The sequence below is a fragment of the Thermobia domestica genome, chromosome 17, assembly GCF_964235325.1.
Source record: "Thermobia domestica chromosome 17, izTheDome1.hap1.1, whole genome shotgun sequence".
In the NCBI taxonomy this organism is placed as follows: Eukaryota; Metazoa; Arthropoda; class Insecta; order Zygentoma; family Lepismatidae; genus Thermobia; species Thermobia domestica.
This window is the reverse complement of record NC_137470.1, coordinates 112850329-112873064: the sequence shown is the minus strand read 5'-3', so window position 1 is coordinate 112873064 and position 22736 is coordinate 112850329. Positions and strand designations below refer to the sequence as shown.

General features: G+C 36.4%; 1 protein-coding gene across 2 annotated transcripts in view; it reads left to right on the top strand.

Annotated features, from left to right (window-relative positions):
• The window catches only part of LOC145674297 (glycosyltransferase 25 family member-like), a 95623-nt gene that overhangs the window by 38940 nt on the left and 33947 nt on the right, over positions 1-22736 (top strand). For both annotated transcript variants that reach the window (XM_081744148.1, XM_081744147.1), the window contains exons 4-5: positions 89-208; positions 12177-12366. In XM_081744148.1, the coding sequence (XP_081600274.1) occupies positions 89-208; positions 12177-12366 (310 nt within the window). The remainder of the gene's footprint in view (positions 1-88; positions 209-12176; positions 12367-22736) is intronic.

Sequence of the window (22736 nt, the reverse complement as noted above, 5' to 3'; positions counted from 1 at the left end):
AATACTGCATTTGATTTTTAGTTTATTGTGAGTTTTTCTTCTTTGTTTTCCAGTTACCTAGTGTATTTAATGTATATTTTATTTGCAGGTATTCCTCTATACGTTTGCAATGAAGTAGTATACGGGTTCGTTACAGTTCCGCTAGATGAAGAGCAGGAACTTCGCGAAGATTATGAACATCTAAGAAACATTAAGTTGGAAGTGCTTGGTAAGAAGAAAAGAATAACTTCGTTTATAATATGTAAAGCAGAGCATGCATTAAATTAGTTATTGCTTTTTTGATAACGATGTTGCTAAGCTTTCCAATTATTTTGTATCAACGATTGAAAACTGTGCTAAGACACAAGGGTATCTGAGTTGAATTGATTTTGAGTTTAACGTCTCTTTCAGCAGCGAGGCTATATGAGACGTGGACCTACTGATTAACGTGGAATCCAAACCACATGAACTCCCGCCGGGAATCGAACCTAGGTCTCTCACGCCCAAAGGTATCTTATTTGTAAATGTACGTATTACTCGTACAGTTATAATTTTACGAGGTTTGAAAATGAAAAAGAAATGATATTAAGAAGAATCGTGCAATTATGTAATGGGTACGTTAGTTAATGGGTAGGTGCAACATTCAAGAAAAGAGTTATTTCGAAATGTCAAAAGAATTGCGTGATCACTGTTCTGAATTTATTTCATTTCCGTTAAAATATCTTCTAGGAGCAAAACATTTATTAACTTTAATATTAACTTCAGTAGAGCAGACGTTTACTCATGTAGTTGTTTCATATCTGGCTCATTCCATGTGAAATGAACCAATGCCATTTGCCCTTATGTCATGGATTTTCTTCATATTTTTTCTTTGGGTAGATACACATGAGAAATGACCACAGGAATATTTGCAGATTTTTATCTCTTAAACGGACCTCAGGAAAAATAAATGAATATCTGGCATTTTCCGAGACTTCTGCCGCGGAAAAATCGACACGTAATGTTAAAAATTCTGTAACTCCCTTATTTTTCGGCCAATTGAAGTGTTTCTGGTGTCAAATTAAAGCTAATAGTCTTTACTATTCAGAACTACTGTTGAATCAGGAAAAGTGGTTCACAGAAAAGAGATACAAACTCTGAAACACAATTTGTATGATTTATATGTTATTTTTGTAAAAAATCATATCTGCTAAATCACTGAAAACACAACCTTCATATTTTTACCTCAGATTCACCTAAATATGTATGTTCAATAGTGCAAAAATGAAAAAGGTGTTTTTTGTGGTTTGTCAGTAAGAAATTATAATGCAGGGACACGACTTATGGCACGTTATTAACATTTAACATTAACATGTTATTAACTATAGAAATGTTGCATTTTGTTGGAATGTTTACTACATTGGTTACATTTGGCTTGGTTGAGATGAACGCGTAACGTGCAAAAATTAATATATTGAAACATTATTTTATGAATACGGAAGGATATAATAAATATTGAAGGAAGTCAATTGCAATGACATTCTCGCTCACTCACTCCCCATCACACATACCCACGTTACTATTACTAGTGGGTCTAATGACCAGGTGCCTCACGTGAATTTCAAAAATTGCGCCGTATAGAGTGGATGGCCGCCATTTTGAAACTGTACATTGGATCACTTGATTGTTAGATACACTAAATTTTATGTCTTTTGCTTCTATTCTCAAAATTTCAAGTCAAAACACTGAAAATTACGACCTGGAGTGTAGATGGCCGCCATTTTAAAAATCGACCGCCATTTTGAAAGTTGACATTGCTCCACTTTAATGGTACGCACAGTAAATTGTATATGTCTCATGCTTCTATTCATAAAATTTCAAGTCGAAAACCCGAAAACCGCCATATAGCGTGGATGGCCACCATTTTGAAAATCTGGCCGCCATTTTGAAATTTTACTTCTGTTCTATTCTATACAGCAAATTTCGAGCGTCTCACGGTTCTTACCTCAAAATTTCGTGATTTTTGTAATATTTTCCTTGTTTTTTTTTTTTGCTAAATACACAGTGGTATTGAAATAAGACACTATGTCTTGGATACTCCATGATTCAGGGACAAGGGTTAATATTTGGACTTTCTCATCAACACTGCTGGCAGAGAACTTTGCGCAAAGTTTCTCCATCAGACTTTCACAATCTTTGCATTTTTTGTCTTCATCCACCTCATTCTTATAGGACTGGGGCCCTTCAGTACCAAAAGCGTTTGCTGCTAACCCTGTGAAACTGGCAGCAAGACGACTAGCCTTATGTGTTAAGTATGTGCCTCTTATGTCCACTTTTCTTTTGGTAGCTTTCAGTGGTGAACAGTTAAGTAATTCACACGCTTTATTAAGTTTTTCTGAGACAGATTCATCTGGTTCGTAAGCGTCATCAGAATCAAAGTTGATTTCACTGTCCGATTTGCTGCTGTTTGCTATCACTGCTTTCCTGCAAGATATACACAATTTTGTGCCAGGAATTAGTTCAATATCTGTAAATCTTCTGGAAAATGCCAGCGAAACAGATTTTAAACTTTTCACTACCCTTTTCTTATGCTTTTGAAAAGGATCAATGTATGTTCTCTGCCTGTCTTCATAAAGAGATAAATACTGCTTTAAATGGAAATCACAAATAAATTTCAAGTCAGAACATTTGGCTCTAAGTCTGGTAAGTTCCACATCACTTGCTTTCATATCACACACGGAAGTTACTTTCCTGTCTGGAACTTCCTCACATTCCTCATACTGCCTGCAAACCGAACACTGGTCACCTGGTTCCATTTGTAACATTGTTAGAGTAACTTCAAAATACCAAATAACGGTCACTCAGTAACATTTTATATATATATATATATATATATATATATATATATATATATATAAACTAATTGCCGAACGTCAGTGAGGCTCCTACTTGGACTCGATCTGCGTTTGGATTTTCCTGTGTCTGTCTGTTTGTGTGTCTGTCTGTACCACGCTACAGGGCGCAATTTTCGGTATTTTAATACGAAATTTTTAGGATAGGACTACGAGATACCCTAAATTTGCTGTCTAGATTTTGGCGGTGATCAAAAGTAAAATTTCAAAATGGCAGCCATCCACTCTTTACGGCGCAATTTCCAGTCTTTTAACACGAAATTTTGAGGTAAGAACCGTGAGACGCTCGAAATTTGCTTTATAGAATAGAACAGAAGTAAAATTTCAAAATGGCGGCCAGATTTTTAAAATGGTGGACATCCACGCTATAGGGCGGTTTTCGGGTTTTCGACTTGAAATTTTATGAATAGAAGCATGAGACATATACAATTTACTGTGCGTACCATTAAAGTGGAGCAATGTCAACTTTCAAAATGGCGGTCGATTTTTAAAATGGCGGCCATCTACACTCCAGGTCGTAATTTTCAGTATTTTGACTTGAAATTTTGAGAATAGAAGCAAAATACATATAAAATTTAGTGTATCTAACAATCAAGTGATCCAATGTACAGTTTCAAAATGGCGGCCATCCACTCTATACGGCGCAATTTTTGAAATTCACGTGAGGCACCTGGTCATTAGACCCACTAGTAATAGTAACGTGGGTATGTGTGATGGGGAGTGAGTGAGCGAGAATGTCATTGCAATTGACTTCCTTCAATAATTATTATATCCTTCCGTATTCATAAAATAATGTTTCAATATATTAATTTTTGCACGTTACGCGTTCATCTCAACCAAGCCAAATGTAACCAATGTAGTAAACATTCCAACAAAATGCAACATTTCTATAGTTAATAACATGTTAATGTTAAATGTTAATAACGTGCCATAAGTCGTGTCCCTGTATTATAATTTCTTACTGACAAACCACAAAAAACACCCTTTTCATTTTTGCACTATTGAACATACATATTTAGGTGAATCTGGGGTAAAAATATGGAGGTTGCGTTTTCAGTGATTTAGCAGATATGATTTTTTACAAAAATAACATATAAATCATACAAATTGTGTTTCAGAGTTTGTATCTCTTTTCTATGAACCACTTTTCCTGATTCAACAGTAGTTCTGAATAGTAGAGACTATTAGCTTTAATTTGACACCAGAAACACTTCAATTGGCCGAAAAATAAGGGAGTTACAGAATTTTTAACATTACGTGTCGATTTTTCCGCGGCAGAAGTCTCGGAAAATGCCAGATTTTCATTTATTTTTCCTGAGGTCCGTTTAAGAGATAAAAATCTGCAAATATTCCTGTGGTCATTTCTCATGGGTATCTACCCACAGACAAAATATGAAGAAAATCCATGATGTAAGGGCAACCATAAAATCTGATATTGGTTCATTTCACATGGAATGAGCCATCTAATACGTGGAACCTTTTGTGAAATAAGTAATTTCATTATTAAACGTAATTGTATACCTGGAAATTTGTAACTATTCTATCAGGTCTTATTTCCTTATTGTCAAATTAAACACAACAATAGACTCAGCAAGGGTGTGTGATAAAAATAGCTAAAAACATAAAGACGTAACAGATTCAACACACTATCGACACTGATAGGCACTGACTGTGCCTTCATCAGACTTCTACTTCTTCTGGCTATTTGAGGGTTAGTCACCACTTATATACGAGTACATTCAGGAGAGTAACTTTTAATTACATTCCGCTCCTTCACTAAAAAGTAAGTGTTTTAGAGCCCTTTTGTGTCTAAGCGGTTAGCATACGTGCCTTTGTCGTTGGAGACCCGTGTTCGATTCCCGGCGGGAGTTCATGTGGTTCGGATTCGTTAATCAGTAGGTCCCGTCTTATATAGCCTTGCTGCTGATAGGGACGTTAAACTCAAAATCAACTCAATTCAACTCAACAGTTGTGTTTTTCCACTTTCACAAGTTCAGCTGCACACTTGTGAAATTAAAAATATATCTTTTACATATATCTTTTTCGTTTGTTTTTGATTTTTTAAATACTGTATATTTTTATCACATAGCCTTGCTCAATCTGTTGGGTTTAGTCTATAAATTTAGTAGAGAATATAGTGAACTAAAATAAACCATAAACGTAGTGAGTTCTCTTAGAGGATATGTATTTATTAAGATAAAAGGAAAGGCGTAGTGGGCTGTGTACTCTTTTCCTGTCTTTACTACAGCTTGTAAACGAAATTCTAGAATAATGTTAGCGTTTAACTGGAAAAACTTTGTCCAAATATGAGACAAATACCAATCGATAAACCTAATTCAGTTAAACAAAGCGATATGGGTATATAAATCTTGTGTGTCGTTTTTGAGAAAATCGAAAAAAGAAAGAAAAAAACAAGAAAATTGGAAAAACCAAAAATGGATCAAAAGATTGCGATCTTGGCCGTAGTTTTTGGGTTAGGGGCCACAAAATTTTTGAAGTGCCCCTAAAATCGAGTTTTCCTATTTTGTACGGAATAAGCACATCATACTGAGTTAACTGATAACTTTAGGTTTGGCTACACTATATGTAGTTCTCCAGATATAAGGCTTACAAGAAAATTTTTGCCTGAAATATATGGAATCTTTTGGGCCAGTTGGATCAGGGTCCACAAAATTTTTGAACGGCCCCTAAATCGAGTTTTTGTATTTCTTGCGGAATAAACACATCATACTGAGTTAAATGATACTTTGGGTTTGGCTACACTATATGTAGTTCTCTGGACATAGGGCATACAAGCAAATTTTTGTTTGAAATATGCTGGATATTTTGATCCAAGAATGTATTTGTAAACCTAAAAATTGATGTTCGATAACCACTTCACGTATTAAGATGAAATTCGTAGCGAAGCATACTCGCGTGAAGCTTTTCATTACGACACTAGCAAGATGATGATGCGTAGTATGGTTAATGAGAAATTATTCAAATTTAGATTTAACTCTTTTAATTTTAAGTTTTGTTTACGTTTAATATTATGCAAAGATGAGACATATTCCAATCTATAGAACACATCGAACTGAACTGAAATGAAGTCTTTCACTTTAACGTCCCACAATTATGCCCTTTAGGCTAAGGGAGACGATGATTTAGGCAAGTGAATGATAATGGAAACATTGGTGAAATAAGAAAGTGCGAGGAAACGGCAGTACCCCAAGAAAACCGACGGACACAATGTTGTCCACCACAAACTTACTTGACCGAGAATCGAACCAGGGACCCCACGCACCAGAGATAAGCTCTTTACCAGTGAGTCACTGTGTCCCTGGAATTTTTTTGAGGTAATACATATATAAAGCAGGATGTTAGAGAGATGAGTGACAAGGGTTCTTATTTAATGTAATTAGCACAAGGTAGGGTTGAAATGATATATGAAATGTCCAGTTTAATGTCCTATGTTTATGTTCTTTAAATTAGCCAAATAATTAATCAACTTAAATGATTATGAAAGAATTTGTAAAATGAGAATTTAGGAGGGAACGGGAAAAAATTCCAAGAAACCCTACGGACACGATGTGGTCCACCACAAACTCACGTGGCCAGGGATCGATCCAGGAACCGCACGCACCAGATTTAGGCACTTTACCACTGAGCCACCGTCCTCATATCAAACTGAACAAGACGACATGTTTGAGGGAAAATTTCTTGCGCAGTTTTTGAGAAGATCGAACAAAATTTAACTGTTATTACGCTAAGAAATATGTGATTCGTTCTTAATAATAGTGAATGTTTTTATTGTACTGGAACAGATTATTATGGTACACCGTAGTCTAGCGGTTACAGCGTTGGACTCATGTCCAGGTGGTCCCGAGTTCGATCCCGTGCCTGTGCTTCCCAATTTTCAGCGTCCACCCAGCGTTGTGAGGCAAACTGGGGAGTCACGTGAAAACAAGATGTGACGCCCACTAGGTCTAGAAAGCTTCTGATGCGCCTTTTAGGGACAGGGCGTCATAGCGCAGTGACCACGTGCTCGCCGATACGCTGGACGTAGTGCAGTCGGTCGCTAGCAGATGGCGCTGGAGCAAACTTAGGCGCAAATATGGGTTGTTACGCTAACTGGTTTGGTTTGGAACAGATCTGTTTTCCAAACGTTGGAGAACAAACTATTGACCTGGTTGAATTCCCAAGAATATATTCGCAGAGATAAATGTATTTATACGATAATTTAGAGCCTCAGTGACGTGGGTAGTAGGGCGCCTACCTAAAAACCGGACGGTCTGAGTTCAAATCCCGGGTCTAGATCTCTTTCCTATTCAAATTCTTATTCCAAAAGAGGTGAGGGCTTCACCCAACCTCTATAAAAAATACCTGGGAAACGTGGTTCTAAGGGCAGCAAGAGCATGGTGCTGACTATATCACCTCTTGTACGTGTCGAGGTCAAGGATTGTGGAGTCACCTCTCCCAAATGGTAGAGCACTCGTTATCTTTTGTATTTATTTTGTAGGATTATAAATTAGATTTCAGGGCTTTCGGTATCAATGGTTAACCTGTCACACATATGACGGATTACGTCCCTTTGTGATCACACTTCCCACAGAATTGGGGAGGATGAAAGAAATGGGGAAGGAAGGAAGCGGTGTGGGACCATTATGTTACATACCATCCCGTAATTTGCGTGGTGTGAATGAGGAAAACTCATGAGAAAACTCACTCGGGGTGGTTGGCCTGAAAAAGCTGTTACACATTTCCGACCGAATGTCCCCACCGTTAATCGAATCCAGGAACACTCGCACGAAAGGCGAGAGCGTTACCGACTACGCTCCGCGGGGCCACATTTAGTTCGTAATGTTTATTTATATACATTATTTATTGTACTTGTCGTAGCTCGATCATATCGAGGGGGGCGCGGTGGCTCAGTGGTAGAGCGTTCACCTCCGGTACTTGGGGTCCCTGGTTCGATCCCAGCTCGCGCCGTGTGGACTTTGTGGTGGACAAACACCGTGTTCGTGTGTTTTCTCGGGGCTCTCCCGTTTCCTCCCATTTTCTTCATTCCACCCTTTCACTCATCTCTCATTATTACCGTCTCCTTTAGCCTAACCGGCATAACCGTGGGACAAACTTCAAGATTTCATTTCATTTTTTCGATCATATCGAGTATATTGTGCTATTAAACGAGTATCCACTACTAAATGTTTAAATATGTTTTTCAATATGAGGACTTAGAAGGAGTATCTTTCATTTGTTTTTATTTTTCAGTTTTTAATTTCCGTAGTTTGTTTTTACAGTTTTTATTAACTAAAGTTGTGCTTACCAAAAATACCAAATTACAATTTTACCGTGAACGTTTCGGCAAAAGGTATTGCCATCCTCAGCCAGGGATCTTTTCAGAAGACTAACATTGCTCGGTACATGTGAGTACATAATATTACAGCTGATCCATTTACAGAATAATTTTTCACTGAAATTCTCCTACCTTCATATCTCCTGTTCCTGTGTATAACCTGCATCCTCTAAAGTTGGTGATTAATAAATAATTAATGAAACATTGATATGAAGTCTCACTTGTTTCACTGGGTTCAAGTTAGTTTTCTGAAAGAATCCGTGCTCAAGATGGTAATAACCTTTTGCCGAACGGTCACGCTAGAATTGTAATCAGGGTATTTGATAAGTACAAGTTTAGTTAGTATTATATATATATATATATATATATATATATATATATATATATGTAGATAGATAGATATAGATAGATACATATTTAATTTATGAAACATTGATGCTCACTGTAGTATACACAAAGTAAATTTACTGGAGTAACAAAGATTTAATAAGAAGAGCTCCAAAGCTGTTTCAACATTAATTTGTTGTACGTAAGACTTGTGTGTATGTCACTATATAGGTGTATGTGTTGTATGTGTATGCCATTACGTGCACTTTATTTTATACGTGCATACCATTTCTTATCTAACCAGTATTATTTGCAGTCAAGTGTCATTTAAGTTATCTGTTATGATGCGGATAAGGTGGGGAACGGGTTCGTAATATTTTTTGCAGGATATTGGTATAAATCGATATCTCAAATAAATAAATATAATCGATATTTTAAAGATTTTAGGTTTTGCGTATTTATATAAGTAAATTAGTAAAGACTAACCTTATGTACGTTGTTTGTTTTTCGTTTTACCCAATATTTTGCGTTCCTTTACTTTTTAAAGCATTGTCCAGGGTCAATTTTTCTGAGAATAAAATCTTAAATGTCCTCTTGCGTTTGCATTGCGGTTTTAATCTTCTTCATGCAAATATATGAGAATTCAGCTCGTAGTACTAACAAATTTAGAAATTTAAGGCAATTTATGAGTAAATCTTGTAAAATAACACTGAAGAACAATACCAATAATAATCATATGAAATGTTTGCTTTTTCCGAAGTAAACAAACGAGAAATATTAGGTAAAAAAGTATATAAAGTTAATCTTTAGTTATTTAGTCGATATTCTGAAGTTATTGCCTTTTGTGTGCAGAAGGGTTTTTGAACTGGTTTGTAGTGAGAAAAAATAGGGATTATGTAGAAATGAGACTTGTTGGAACATATTTTATTAAAAGTACAAAATCAAATTAAAGTTAGACACGACTCTTGTAACAGATTGTTGTTTATTATTGAGCATCACGTGTAAAAGATACCCTCTGAAAGAAATTTTAAAAAAGTTACTGATTAATACCAAAGTACATCGTCACTACCTTACCGTCATAGATATCCCATGAGGTCATGGGGGATATTAACTGAAACCTCGTAGCCACGGTCTCGCCTGGTGAACACCTCGTAGCCACGGTCTCGCCTGGTGAACACCTCGTCGCCTGAAACTTGAGGGTCAAAATCTCGTCTGGCCAAAACTTCTTCATAACGATTTATTCAGTGTATAATGTTCAAAATATTGGTGTATGTATATATTATTAAAAATATATAATTAAATTAAAATAAGAAAGAAGATAATGCGTAACGTATGGTTGGAAAGTAATTATAATAATAAACAGTGGACCAGTTGTAGAACGTAATAAATGGTTTTTATTATAAAGGTAACCAAGAAAGTTCTGTGGCTTTTTCACCCACCGACTTCGAACATGGACATGTCACCTAAGACGTACCTGGAAGATCAAAAATAGTCCCCATCAGCATCGACAACCTTCTGCCAACGTTCTGGAAGGCCATGGATTCCATCGCGGTAGAAATTGGTGGGCCGTGAGCGTAGAAGGTGTCAAGTGCATTTTGCACCTCTACTAGGGATTTTAACTGATGTCCTCAAAGGTGATTGTCCAAGGAATGGAACAGGTGATAATCGGACGGCGCAATGTCCGGTCAGTATGGCGGATGCAATAGTGTTTCCCATCCAAGGCGTAGAATGGTGTCCCGGGCCATCCTAGCCACGTGGGGCTTAGCGTTGTCCTGTAACAGGAGGACCTCTTCGCGGTTCAGAAGTGTTGACTCAAGAGTTTTGAGTTTTTCTTGAACACGGCTCAACTGCTGACAGTACACAGTTGTATTGATGCTCTGAGCAGCTGGTAGCAGTTCTCGATGCACGATGCCGCGAGCAGTTCACCAAACACACAGGAGGACTGCGCATTCTTCTGGTGCAGTGCTGGTATCGGCTGTTTGGAACCGGTTCATGGGATGCTAACCAATGATGACAGCAGTGTGGAGCTTCGTACAGGACGCACTTCTCATCACATGTCAACACTCTGTCCAAAAATGTTTCTTTCCTCAGACGAGACAGCAAAGAAATACAGGTGTCTGGTCACGTTGCCTTCTGGCCTGGAGTCAAATCATATGGGAACCATCGGCCAAACGTGTAGTACTTCCCAATTTGATGGAGGTGCTGCCGAATGGTTTCTCCACTCACACTGAATTGTAGTCCCAGTTCCTCACATGTCTGGCCACTGTTCGCCCCAATTGCTGCCAGAAGATCTTCATTTTGTACATGTGTTGGTCTTCCGGCACGCGGTGCGTCTTCGAGTGTTTCGTCACCGTCCTTAAACTTGTTAACGCATCAGCACGGTATGCCGGAGATTCCAGGTTCGAGTCCCGGTCTAGTCATTCACTTTTTCATTCTTTGTGTGTTATAAGACGTGTCAATTAAGGGATCACATTGAAATGAGCAAAGTAACATTCTTGTCGGTAAATTCTCATGCGTAGTTCTCGAGAAAATCGAAAAATGTACCAAAATACACCCTACTAACTAACAGATTGTGTCTACTGTTGTTTGACTTTTCCTAACGGTGATTGCACATTCACTCCTTTACGCACATACTATTTATAAAGATATGTTGATTTTGTATGAATCGTTGTGTACATCACCCACAAACAATAAGATCACTAATATCGTAATACTATTAATATGTATGGCGCTTGTTGCAGAATCTGAACAGAAAATCAATAAGATGTTAGAAAATTTGAGGAAGGGCCGTGAAGAATATGGAATGAAAATAAATGTTAAAAAGACAAAAGCCATGGTGATTGGAACGAAGAAGTTTGGTGTCAAAAATAGAAGTAAAAGGGGAGAAAATACAACAGGTGGCTAGCTTTCGATATCTGAGTAGTATTATTAGTAAAGATATGAAATATGAAATAAAAGCAGGGATAGGAATGGCGAAATAAGTCTTTAGGAGGAAGACAACGCTATTTTGTGGGACCTTGAATAAAGTGTTGAGAAAAAGATTAAAATACTTCGTATGCAGTATTGTACTGTATAGGTCAGAAACATGGACATTACGTAAAAATGATGAAAAGCGACTGGAAGATTTCGAAATGTGAGTGTGGAGGAGAATGGAGAGAATTAACTGGTTTGAGTGGAAAACGAATGAGAGGTTGTTATAAATGGTTTGGAAGAAAATAATAGTTTTAGATGATATTAAGGAGAGGAAGAAAAATTGGTTGGGACATTCGCTAAGAAGAAAGTGTATCATGAGGGACGTACTAGAGGGTGTGGTGGCAGGAAAGAGAGGGAGGGGGCGAAGGGGACTATAATCAATGGACGATATCAAAAGAAAAAAATCGTACGTGAAGACGAAGAGGTTAGCGGAAGACCGTGGAGCCTGGAAGCTTCTCAGTTGCGGCAAGTGACCTGCCAATAGTGGCAGAATATCTATGATGATGATGATGATGATGATGATGAATATGTACTCTGGCTCATGTGTTACATGTACGTCTAAGATATAGTCTGTAGCACCACTCAGTATGAAGTTTACTATTAAAACTTAATGTCGATAAATAAATAAGTAAATAATAAAAAAGTTAAATTTCATTTTATTTTCTTTTTAGTGGAACATCCACCACTTCCAGTAAATCCTATATTGTCAAAATATGTAAGTGTGCCTGAGAAAGACACTCTTAATTTTGATAAGATATTTATGATTAACTTGGTTCGTCGACCTGAAAGAAGAGAGAGAATGATGGAGTCGTTCGATGTACTGGGACTGAGGGCGACTGTCGTGGACGCCGTCGACGGAAGGTAAGTACAAATTCTTTTCATTGCCATCTTCTGTTGAACCGTTATATTTCTCGCCTCGTTTCAAACTAATGCCGCGGTATTTCAAATTGATTTATTATTTTTGAAATGAGCCTATTGCTGAATTTATGAAACCATGTGTTGAATTACCATACAATGAATGACAAAAAGAATCGAAAAGTTTTTGAAGAGGTTACTGCTAGAGACCTTCACTTACGTTTTATGATGTTCCGAAATTCAGTGTGCGGAGATTCAGTTTGCTTTCCACTCTATGAAATTAATGTACGGATGATCCGAGTTTGTCGATGGGATAGATAACTAGATTAAACTCAGCTCACGTGAAGGAAATGCATTCTATGCTATTTCTCGGGTGAAGACTTATATCCCCGTTCTTTCATCAAAACCACAGTGACTAAGCTGTCCTGTCTGGATGTGCTCTAGAACTGGCTATTTCCATAGTGGGATAAACATTCCAGCGAATACATTTTCCAATAGTTTGGAACGCCACTTCATTTGCACGTGGATATTCGTCAATATTTTAACGAAATTGTTCTTTGTCTTTGGATCGGTCGTAGCATACTACATGACTTGGTAAAATTTCATTTCAAAACATGACGTCCTCAGCATCAGGAGACATTCGTAGAACTCACCTGCCCACATTCCTTAACATTGAATAAATTACGAAACTTCGAAGGACGACCCTTAGTTGAACTCTTACTGGGATCTTATAGTTATATCCCCACTTCTTTCAGAAGGTGTGTAACGAGGATTTATCTTTGGAACTAGAGTATACTTGACATGTCATCTGATCCCTTAGGTTCTCTGGCTTAACACCATGAGACTTTTTCTTCGGAAATAAATCGTAAGTGCTATATACCTACTATTATTACCAACTGCTGATCATTAATGATCTTTAGTCAGCGAAAGAACATGCTGGAACCAGTATGATAAGAATTCTATTATCATCTTAATCTTAGTATTGATAAAAGAAGTCACAGGAAAACTATATAGGTAAGTAACAAATATCTTAAGTTTTTCATAAATGTTTCAATAAATCACTCCGTTTGTATAAACTTCACATATAGAGACACTTGCAATGATTTGCTTAAAAACTAATGTTTAGTGGCGTACTTTGTTGACTTGGAAGATTACAAACCTTAGAAACTGTCAATGACAAGCTCATTTGTTCCAATTCCTAATAAGCAGGAGACTCCAATGATGCGGAAAATAAAACGGGAATAACCCGCACATACGCATAGAGGTTCGTGTGAGGATTTCTGACATACGAATCCAGTATGATACTTGAAATAGAGGAGCTCCTATACTACAGGATGGATGGGTTAAATATTGCTTCTGAAGCCAACTTTGTGTGTCTGTTGAAGCTTGTGTTATAAATGTAGGGTGACCATAAAACTTTTAGCTGAAATGGGACAGGTTCTGGTTTATTAAAAATCATGAGAAATGAGAAACAAGTCAGTGCGTAAATTAGTTCCTATTTACCTTAGCAATACCTAATACATTTATATTGTAATATAACAATATATATACGCTATGAAATATTAACAGCATTTAACTTACCATGTAGTAGGACATAATGGTTAGGACATGTAGACAACGAACACCTCAGTTTTACCAACTTTTGCATTGTTGCCAAGCTATCTGTCGCCAGGTGCCAAGCTGCCAGCATCTCTTGTCATGCCCGAAAGAAATTTGGCGTTAAAAGATTCATGTTTAAATCTCTCCTGCCTACATACAATTTACTAATAATAACTATATTTTTTAGAGACGTAAGAATGAATATGAAATTTGGGTATAAAATGGCTAAAAGTGAAAAGAATGTGGCTAGGATTACTACTGGTGCTGAATTAGCAACCGTGTACTTTTAGGGCTACCTTTGTTCTTATCAGCCCCCAGATATCAGAGCTTCCCCTCCTCTCTCTCTCTCTTTTTAACAGGGCGGGATCAGGGCGTAATTCGATACTTATGAAAAAGGAAAGACACGTTGAAGTTTGTTCAACAAACAAGCAACTGCTAAAACCTCTGCTGCTCTTCGAACAATACTGCGAACTATAGATCATGTTTAATGTATGGAATTTCAGTTCAATTCTTGACTCTTTGTTATTATTAATTATTAATACCATTACAAGGACTAAAGGTAATGGGTTTGTTATTTACTTCTTTCACTTGCATAAAACGGGAGAAATACTATTTTTTTTTTCATCTACTGACGGGACGGCCGGGACATGCCCCTAAAACGGGACGTATGGTGGCCCAATATAAATGGGTCACAAGTATGGCTTGGAAGCGAAGTTGGTCTTCGCTATAGTAGTAAGGTGACTACTACTCATCTGCTCATAGAAATACACCAATATTAATTCAAATATTTCCAGCCTTTCCAATAGCATTTTCTTTGTTAAACCTGACGAACTATGTGAGCGTAAAATTAGTTATTGCAATGCCTGATAGTAATACACATTGTTAGTACACAATTTTTATTGTGATAGCTTTGATGCAGGAGAAAATAGAAACGAAGGGAAGGGTAGTGAAGGATAGTCGGGGGAAAGGGACCTTATCCGACTGCGAATTATGGAGGGAAAAAAAGTAGTACCTGAATTTCTTCATTCCCTTTTAGACCCCCCTAAAAACTAGAAATATCACTTTCGGCAATTTCCCTTTGGGTTAGTCCTGGAAGGCTACAATCTTGCCAAATGTTGTTGTTCAAATCCTGCTGGAAGTGCCTAAACATTTTGGGGTGTAGAAGATGTCCCATATAAGTGACACGAGAAAGATTTTTCAGTTCTCCATAAAACCACTCTAAATTTGGATATTTTTATTTTTAGTGATTTTGTTAAATAATCCTATTAAAAATGTACAGGCATACCGAATTTCAATTTTTCATTCCAATTTCAAGTACCTAAAACATGAGATTATAGGCCCAAACAAGGCCCATTTAAATAAGATGGGGAATTTCTTTATCCCCCCTTAGATTCCCTAAAAATTAAAAATATTCATTTTTGGCAATTCTCCTGTGGGTAAGTCCCGAAAAGCTACAATCATGCTAAATTTCAACTTTCCATGTCAACCGAAAGTACCGTTATTTTATGTCAGTTCATGTAGTTTTATATATGGTCAGGATAGGATTAGGATATATGTACTTATAGAGAGACGAATACTACAGATATAGATACCCATTTACAGTATTAACAAAAATAGATAAGCATATAACAGTATTTTAAACATACAAAAACATACAAGTGATAATTTTTAATGACTGATTCACCATCAAATCTGTCCTTAAAGAATTTACTGCTTTTTTAAAATTTAGTGAAGGACATTCTGAATATATCAATATTTGGATCAACCATACAAAGTTTGTTGTAGAGGTCACACATGCTCCAAATATCTTAGTTTTTCATTATATTGGTCTTTAATGTTCTACAGTGAAATAAGCCAGCTTTTGGATGTCTTCTGACGTCGGGAATTTTAAATTTCAGAAGTTCAAGTAATTGCGACATTTGGATTTTGTTGTTTAAAATTTTGTATAGAAGGCAGAATAACCGAGCTTTTCTTCTCCTATCGAGGGATACAATGTTCAGTTGTTTAATGAAAAATTGGGACGTTTCAGATTTAGGATATGTGCTTGTTACCTTGAAAACTAAATACCTCACGAATTTTTATTGTATCATTTCTATTTTACGGCTGTACTTTTTGCTTGCAGGGTTCCAGATTTCGGCAGCGCATTCCAATTTCGATTTAACGATTGCATTATATATCGTTTTTGATGTGTCTTGTTTCTTGATATCTCTTCCAGTTCTTATCGTATACCCGAGTCTTTATAAATTCCACAAGTATTTATTCCATGTTTAGTAGAACATAATTTAGTAACTAAGCAATATTATATATAAATTACAGACCGTCTTTTATTCAACACAACCTGATTTTAAGCTATTCATTTATTATATTTTATAATTAAAAGTGATCATTTCATTTTACGAAACGTTATACATTTACCTACAACTAGATGCTTCTACTGTGCGTATTAAGAGTAGGTGTACCAATACAAAATAATTACATATGTCTCACCTTTTGGACAAGATAAACTTCTAATATCTTCAAAACTGATATTCTAATGATAAAATGATATCTTCAAAGTGACGTTATATTCTTCGGTGCAAGTTTACCTTATGAGAGCCTTAATCATTATGGCTGAAATACAGCTTTCTCTGGGATGGAATGACTCAAGATCCTTAAGATTGAACTAAAATTATTTTTAGTGTAAACTTTCTTCAGATAATGGCAGTGTCATACATACATATACGTTTGGGAGGTGATTCCTGACACCAAGATAAGACGAAAAGTATAGGCTGCCGAAAACATGAAAAAATGAACTTTAAAGGTCTATAGCTTTATAACTATGGGATCTACTGTAGTCGAGTCAAGACTTCACTTAAGAACTAATATGTGCGCTATCCATTAAGACGTGTTTCAGAATCCTAAGGTACTCACGCAACAATTTTTATAGAGGCAGTTTGGCTACGGGCATGTAATTTAAAGTACTCACCAGCTACCTCTATAAAATTTTTTGCCGAAGTACAGCAGAATTTTGGAACATGGATATTTGGATAGGGCATATACTAGTTCCTAAATGAAGTTTTGACCCGACTACGGTAAGTCCCACAGTATTGAAGCTATGTACCCTTAAAGTTCATTTTTTCATGTTTTCGGCAGCCTATAACTCCGAAAGGAAGCATTTTTGCACCCAGGTTGGTCTAAACTTTTCGTCTTATCTTGGTGTTAGAAATCACCTCTCAAACGTTGTCGGTGTTGTTTTGAAACACCCTATATATATATATATGTACCAGGTGTGCCTAAAGTAAGTCCGACTTATTTTTTTATTAAAATAACTAATATATATATATATATATATAATGAATTATTTTGTATTACATGATGCACGGGTCCTTAAGATTTTGTGGTAAAATGAAGTCATTACATGGACCTAGTGTGAGCGCCGTGTGTGACAAAGATCGATACGGCAACCAGGCTTTTACCAGACTCCGGTTAACCTGTCAGGTGTGACCGTAACTGCAGCTTCTTCAATCCTCATGCGTAGTTTGTAAAGATTTGAGGGAGAGAAGACACGTAAATGCAGTCCTTAATGTAATCTCACAAGAAAATAATCTTTCAATCAGTTTGTTTTTCTTTTAATTTTATCACGCGGAACGCCTCTTTAGCTTCACTAAACTGCATTAAATGTTGCTTTGATAAAGAGTGCCTCTAGCTTTCAACTTTGGAACTGCAACAAGAACCTGTACTGAAACAACAGAAAACCACAGGGAACTGTGTATCATATGCAACTAATAACATAAAATAAAGTACAATGGTTTTCTAATAATATATAGTATATATATATATATATATATATATATATATATATATATTAATGTATGGATGAATATGTGTATATTCCAGCATAACTCTGGAACCCTTGGAACAATTTCAACCAAATTTGCTACACATATGACTTACAATGTGGAAAAAAAAAAACAGTTTGTGTAAGACACCCCTAGCACCCTCTTACGGGTGGAAAAGGGGTGACATATAAAAATAATCGAAAATGACCGATATTAGAATCGAATCCATAATTTTCGGGGTCACTGAGATAAATAGTGGCACTCCAAATGCTGTTTAAGTGTAAGTGTAGCCTTTATCGGCATGGGAGGTGAAAATGATTAAAAATAAAATGTCCAAAATGACCAAGGCTAGTGTAGAATCCATAGTTTTGGGGATCGGGAAATCGCCTGATCCGTTTGAAATGACTTTGGGAACATAGTTGATACCCATCTCAATCTGAGTGTGTATCATGTCACTATGATTGAAGGGCGTATTCTAAGGGGATAGAGTGTTTGAAAATTTATGGCAAAATTAGAGTATCTGAAGGATTTTTATTATTATACTGTAATTGAAAAGCGTATCCTAAGGAGGAAGGGACTCAAACACTTTCAATAAAACCATTCTCCCTGAGCGATGAACGGACATTTCAGCTCGTTATAATAATAACAAATTTGAATAAGTACATAAACAGACAAGGACGGTCTTTGGCTGAGCAAAGCGTCTGTGCTTGCTAAAACATTTACAACAATCCTTCCGATTCAGGTAGTATGTGCGTGACTTAAACGTGAAATGCTATCACGTCTCGACTACTGTGATGTATTCTCATATCATACAGGTGAATCAGCTGAAGGTTTACAGTAGGTTCAAAGCACTTCTGTTCATTTCAATCTTATTATTCCTTTCCCATTATTTTAGGTAAAATTTTTGTGAGTACCATTAATTTTATAACCTTATCCTTTTGCATAAATAACTCAGAATTTGATAGCCGTTGTTACCTTTACTCACATCATTTTGTAAATTATACTCTTTAAGTTTCTCACTGCATCCCGAAAGAATTGACATTCCAAACTTTTTCTTACATCCGTTCACCGTACAGGTCAAACCTTAACCGTCTCATTAATGTATGGTATATAATGTAGAATCTTTATACTTAAAGAGTTACTAATTTTAGAATATTTTGTTGTAGTCTTCCAGTCATATCCGAGTGAAATACAGGGTTCCTACTGGTCTGAGAAGTCAGGGAGAACTCAGGGAAAATGGTGCAGGTCAGGGAAAAAGACTGGAAATCAGGGAAATTTTATAAAATATATATTTTTTTAACATTAATTGTACACTAATTTCAGATTAGTCAACCATTATAATACCTATTTGATTAGGTAGGTGCAATGTACTTATGAGTAATTGATTATTATTTGTCTCTATAGAATAAATGTTCTCATATATAAATATTCACCGTTATTCATTTCTTATTTATATGTCAGCGTCATCCGACACCTTTCATGAAAGCCAGGGAATTTCGTGCCAAAGGTCAGGGAAAGTCAGAGAAATATATTTCCGCAGATCAGTAGGAACCCTGAAATACCAGCTAGTACCCATTTGCTTACGGGATAAAAGGAATTTTACATTTTAATTTAAGATCTTTAATATTGACCATATGATATATACGTGAATTCTCTAGTATGTTGTTGTAAGGCAACATATCCTCTTGTATTTTTTCATTGTTCCCAGAGCACAATCTGTCTTCATGATACTTTCCAAGGTTAGAGGAAAAAAGAAACACGAATTATCAAATATTAACGTTCGCTAAAATATGTAGGGTGTATGCATTGAGCTCAGCACCTGAGCATTACTTTTGGCCTTTCTTGGGAACGTTGTTTATCTAGAAGTTTCTGCAATACCAAGGCGTGCGTTTCTTAAAAGAAATCCAGAGGCGAAAAGTTAATATTAACATGAGTCGTAGAAATGAAATCTCTAAGCTTTACGTACCCAGGTATTCCGGCTAGGCTAAAGAGACGGTGATGATCAGAAAGGAAGAAAATGATGGAATGAATCAAGTGGGGGGAAACGAGAGAACCCCGAGAAAACACACACATAGTATTTGTCCGCCACAAATTCCACTTGGCGTAAGCTAGGATCAAACCAAGGAGCCCGTGCTCCAGAGGTGAACGCTTTACTACTGAGTCACCGCGGCTCCAGCAGGAGTTGTAATTCGTATTCATTTCAGTGTTGAAAATTACTGAAACTTGAGGTTCCATATTCTGCCCGTACCTCTTTCTCGTTCTCACACACTTCATTTCTTGCACATTTAACTTGCTAAGAACCCTTATCGTCAGCCATTGAAAACTCTTAGAAACTGGTTTCTCAGCAAGAAAACGTAAGTGAAATCACGAATACGGATTGATTGCTTAGTTGACTAGCAAATTCTTTTAACTTTATGTTACAAAAAGTGATATGGTTGCAGTGGAAGTTTCTTCAATACTAACGAAATTGAGCGCACCAAAAGCAGTCAGATTTTTTATTTATTAGATACGAATGGTCTCATTTTTGTGAACAAAATAATTAACGTGCCGTTGGTTTTCTATATGTTGTAGTTTGAAATTTTTTGTTCAATCTATATTTGTATAGGTCCAGAAAAGTAAAGCCTTAGTCTGGTTCTTTTTTGATGGAAGCTTTAGTGAACTGTCAGTGTTATTGAGCTCCATCAGGTGGTCATTTAAATCTTTCTCCTCTTTGTATACTAAAATTCTACCGTCCATGAACTTATGGTATCTAACAAATTTGAATTTATCTTTTTGCAAAATTTCGGATTCAAAATAATTCACGGGGAGCACGAAGGCTCAGTGGTAGATCGTGGAGCGTGGGGTCTCTGGTTCGATCCCCGGCCAAGTAACTTTGTGATGGACATCATGTCTGTGGGTTTTCTCGGGGTTCTCCCGTTTTTTCCTAGATTCTGATTTCATTAATTCTTCCATCATCATGCACTTGCCGTAATCATCCGTAGCTTAAAGGGCATGTTAAATTTGTGGGATGTTAAATTGAAAGATTTTGAACATAGTTAATATAGTTCGTTTCTTTAACCGGAGTGCAGTGTGTATATAAATACTGCCGCCTTCTACTTGTGGTGGCTCGTGCCATAAATAAGTCTTCGTCCGGAGGATCTTGTGGAAGACGCCCTCGATAACTAAATGGCCAATCAGAACCCTCATTTGAAATAATTGATAGTCGCTTGTCAACTCCACGTGGAATCTTAGTGGCCACAGTTCCAAATGCTGTGCTGTAAGTTAGTTCTCGATTCCCTGTTCCCAAGACCAGCTTCCTTGTTATTACATTGCCTGACATCTGTTTCATATTGGGAAGAAAGAACAGATATAGTGGGTGTTAAGACGTTACAACCAAGCAAATGCGGTCAAAAAGAGGGATGAAGAGAGGAAAGGTTGCTGTTGTAAAAATCAGCATGGGAACTTGAAGGAAATTTGCCGGATTGCACTTCTGTTGAGTAAACTCACTATACCTATCTCAAGCTGAAATTTTATCGTGTAACTTTGCTTAAAAGGCATATCCTGAGGGAGAAGTGAGTTTTAAATTTATGTCAAAAATAGAATAGGTTTTTGTTATTACATTTTCATTGATATATGCATCATAAGGGAGAGAGGAGGCTCAAATATTTTCTATGAACCTACCTAGGTAATTCTCCCCATGCAAGCAACGGGCATTTCAGCTAGTCTGGAATAAAAACCAATGCGATTACATTCCCTTTATTTGTAGTATATACACGCGTGTTAATACAAACAAATGATAAAATCTTTCCCCATGTGTCAGTTAATTACAAATCGAAAACGCTTCACTTAAAAAAGGAAATTACTAAAGATATGCCTCTATCTTCTGAACACTAACGGCAATCAGATCGTGAAACTCCCGAATTCTTCTTGTGTATCTGGTGAAGTACGTGACTTATAGTACAATTATTGTATATTACATAGGGTCTTTAGTCCTTAACTCTATTGTAAGGAAGCAGATTGGCAAATGGAAATAAGAATTATTATGAATAATAATAATAATAATAATAATAGGAAGAAGAAGAAGAATTAAAAAATCCTTTTCTAACATTTCAGTTTCTCAAAAAAGAAAATGACTTTTTATTTTTTAAAGACATCGATTTAATAAAGTTTTTTTTCTTTTTTTTTTATCTCTGGCTCCTCAACTTGAGGTACCACCATATTATTTGCCTGGCGTGTTTTGAGGGAAACTAGAGTAATTCTTCAGTCGGGATAACTAGCTAAGGGATTTGAATCGTATTTCAGGATTGTCAGCTCATCTAAAAGCAGCAAAACGTGAGATACAATGGGTGAAGATTCTGAAAAGATGCTATGAAATCATTTTAGCTTATGAACATTTTTTTTTTTTAAATTAAAGTTAGAAACACGAATTTTAAACGAGAATGGCGAGCAATTTGAATGAAAACCGGACATCACCAGATCAGCTTATTGATTTAGAGGATAAGAATATAACAGGGACGGAATGTTTGGGGAAAATATTGGGTGCTGGTCAAATCAATGCTGCTTCGGAAGTTGGTGGTGAACCTGACTATATTGACACATCTACCGTCAAGCGTTAAGAAGAATAGGACCTTACAGAGCTCTCTCGTGGCTTTATAGTCATTATAGGCACCTTCGGTGTAGAAGAGCCGGGTTCACACCGTTAATCATAAAAAAACGAATCGTTAAATATTTGCCGTGTAATTCGATAATTCTCCCATTTTTAATTATTTATTTTTCTTTTGATAACCTACCAAAGAAAACAACCGTTTATCGAAACATTGGGGATATTTCATGTTGTGCAAATGATAGAGGACCAATTATGGTAAGGTTATATTTAATTAGCATATTTCTTATTGTTACATTTTTTGTTTGTATGCATGTATTAATTTTGCTTTCTTCTGTTCGCCTGTCTACAAAATTTAATTTATTGCATGTTTTGCA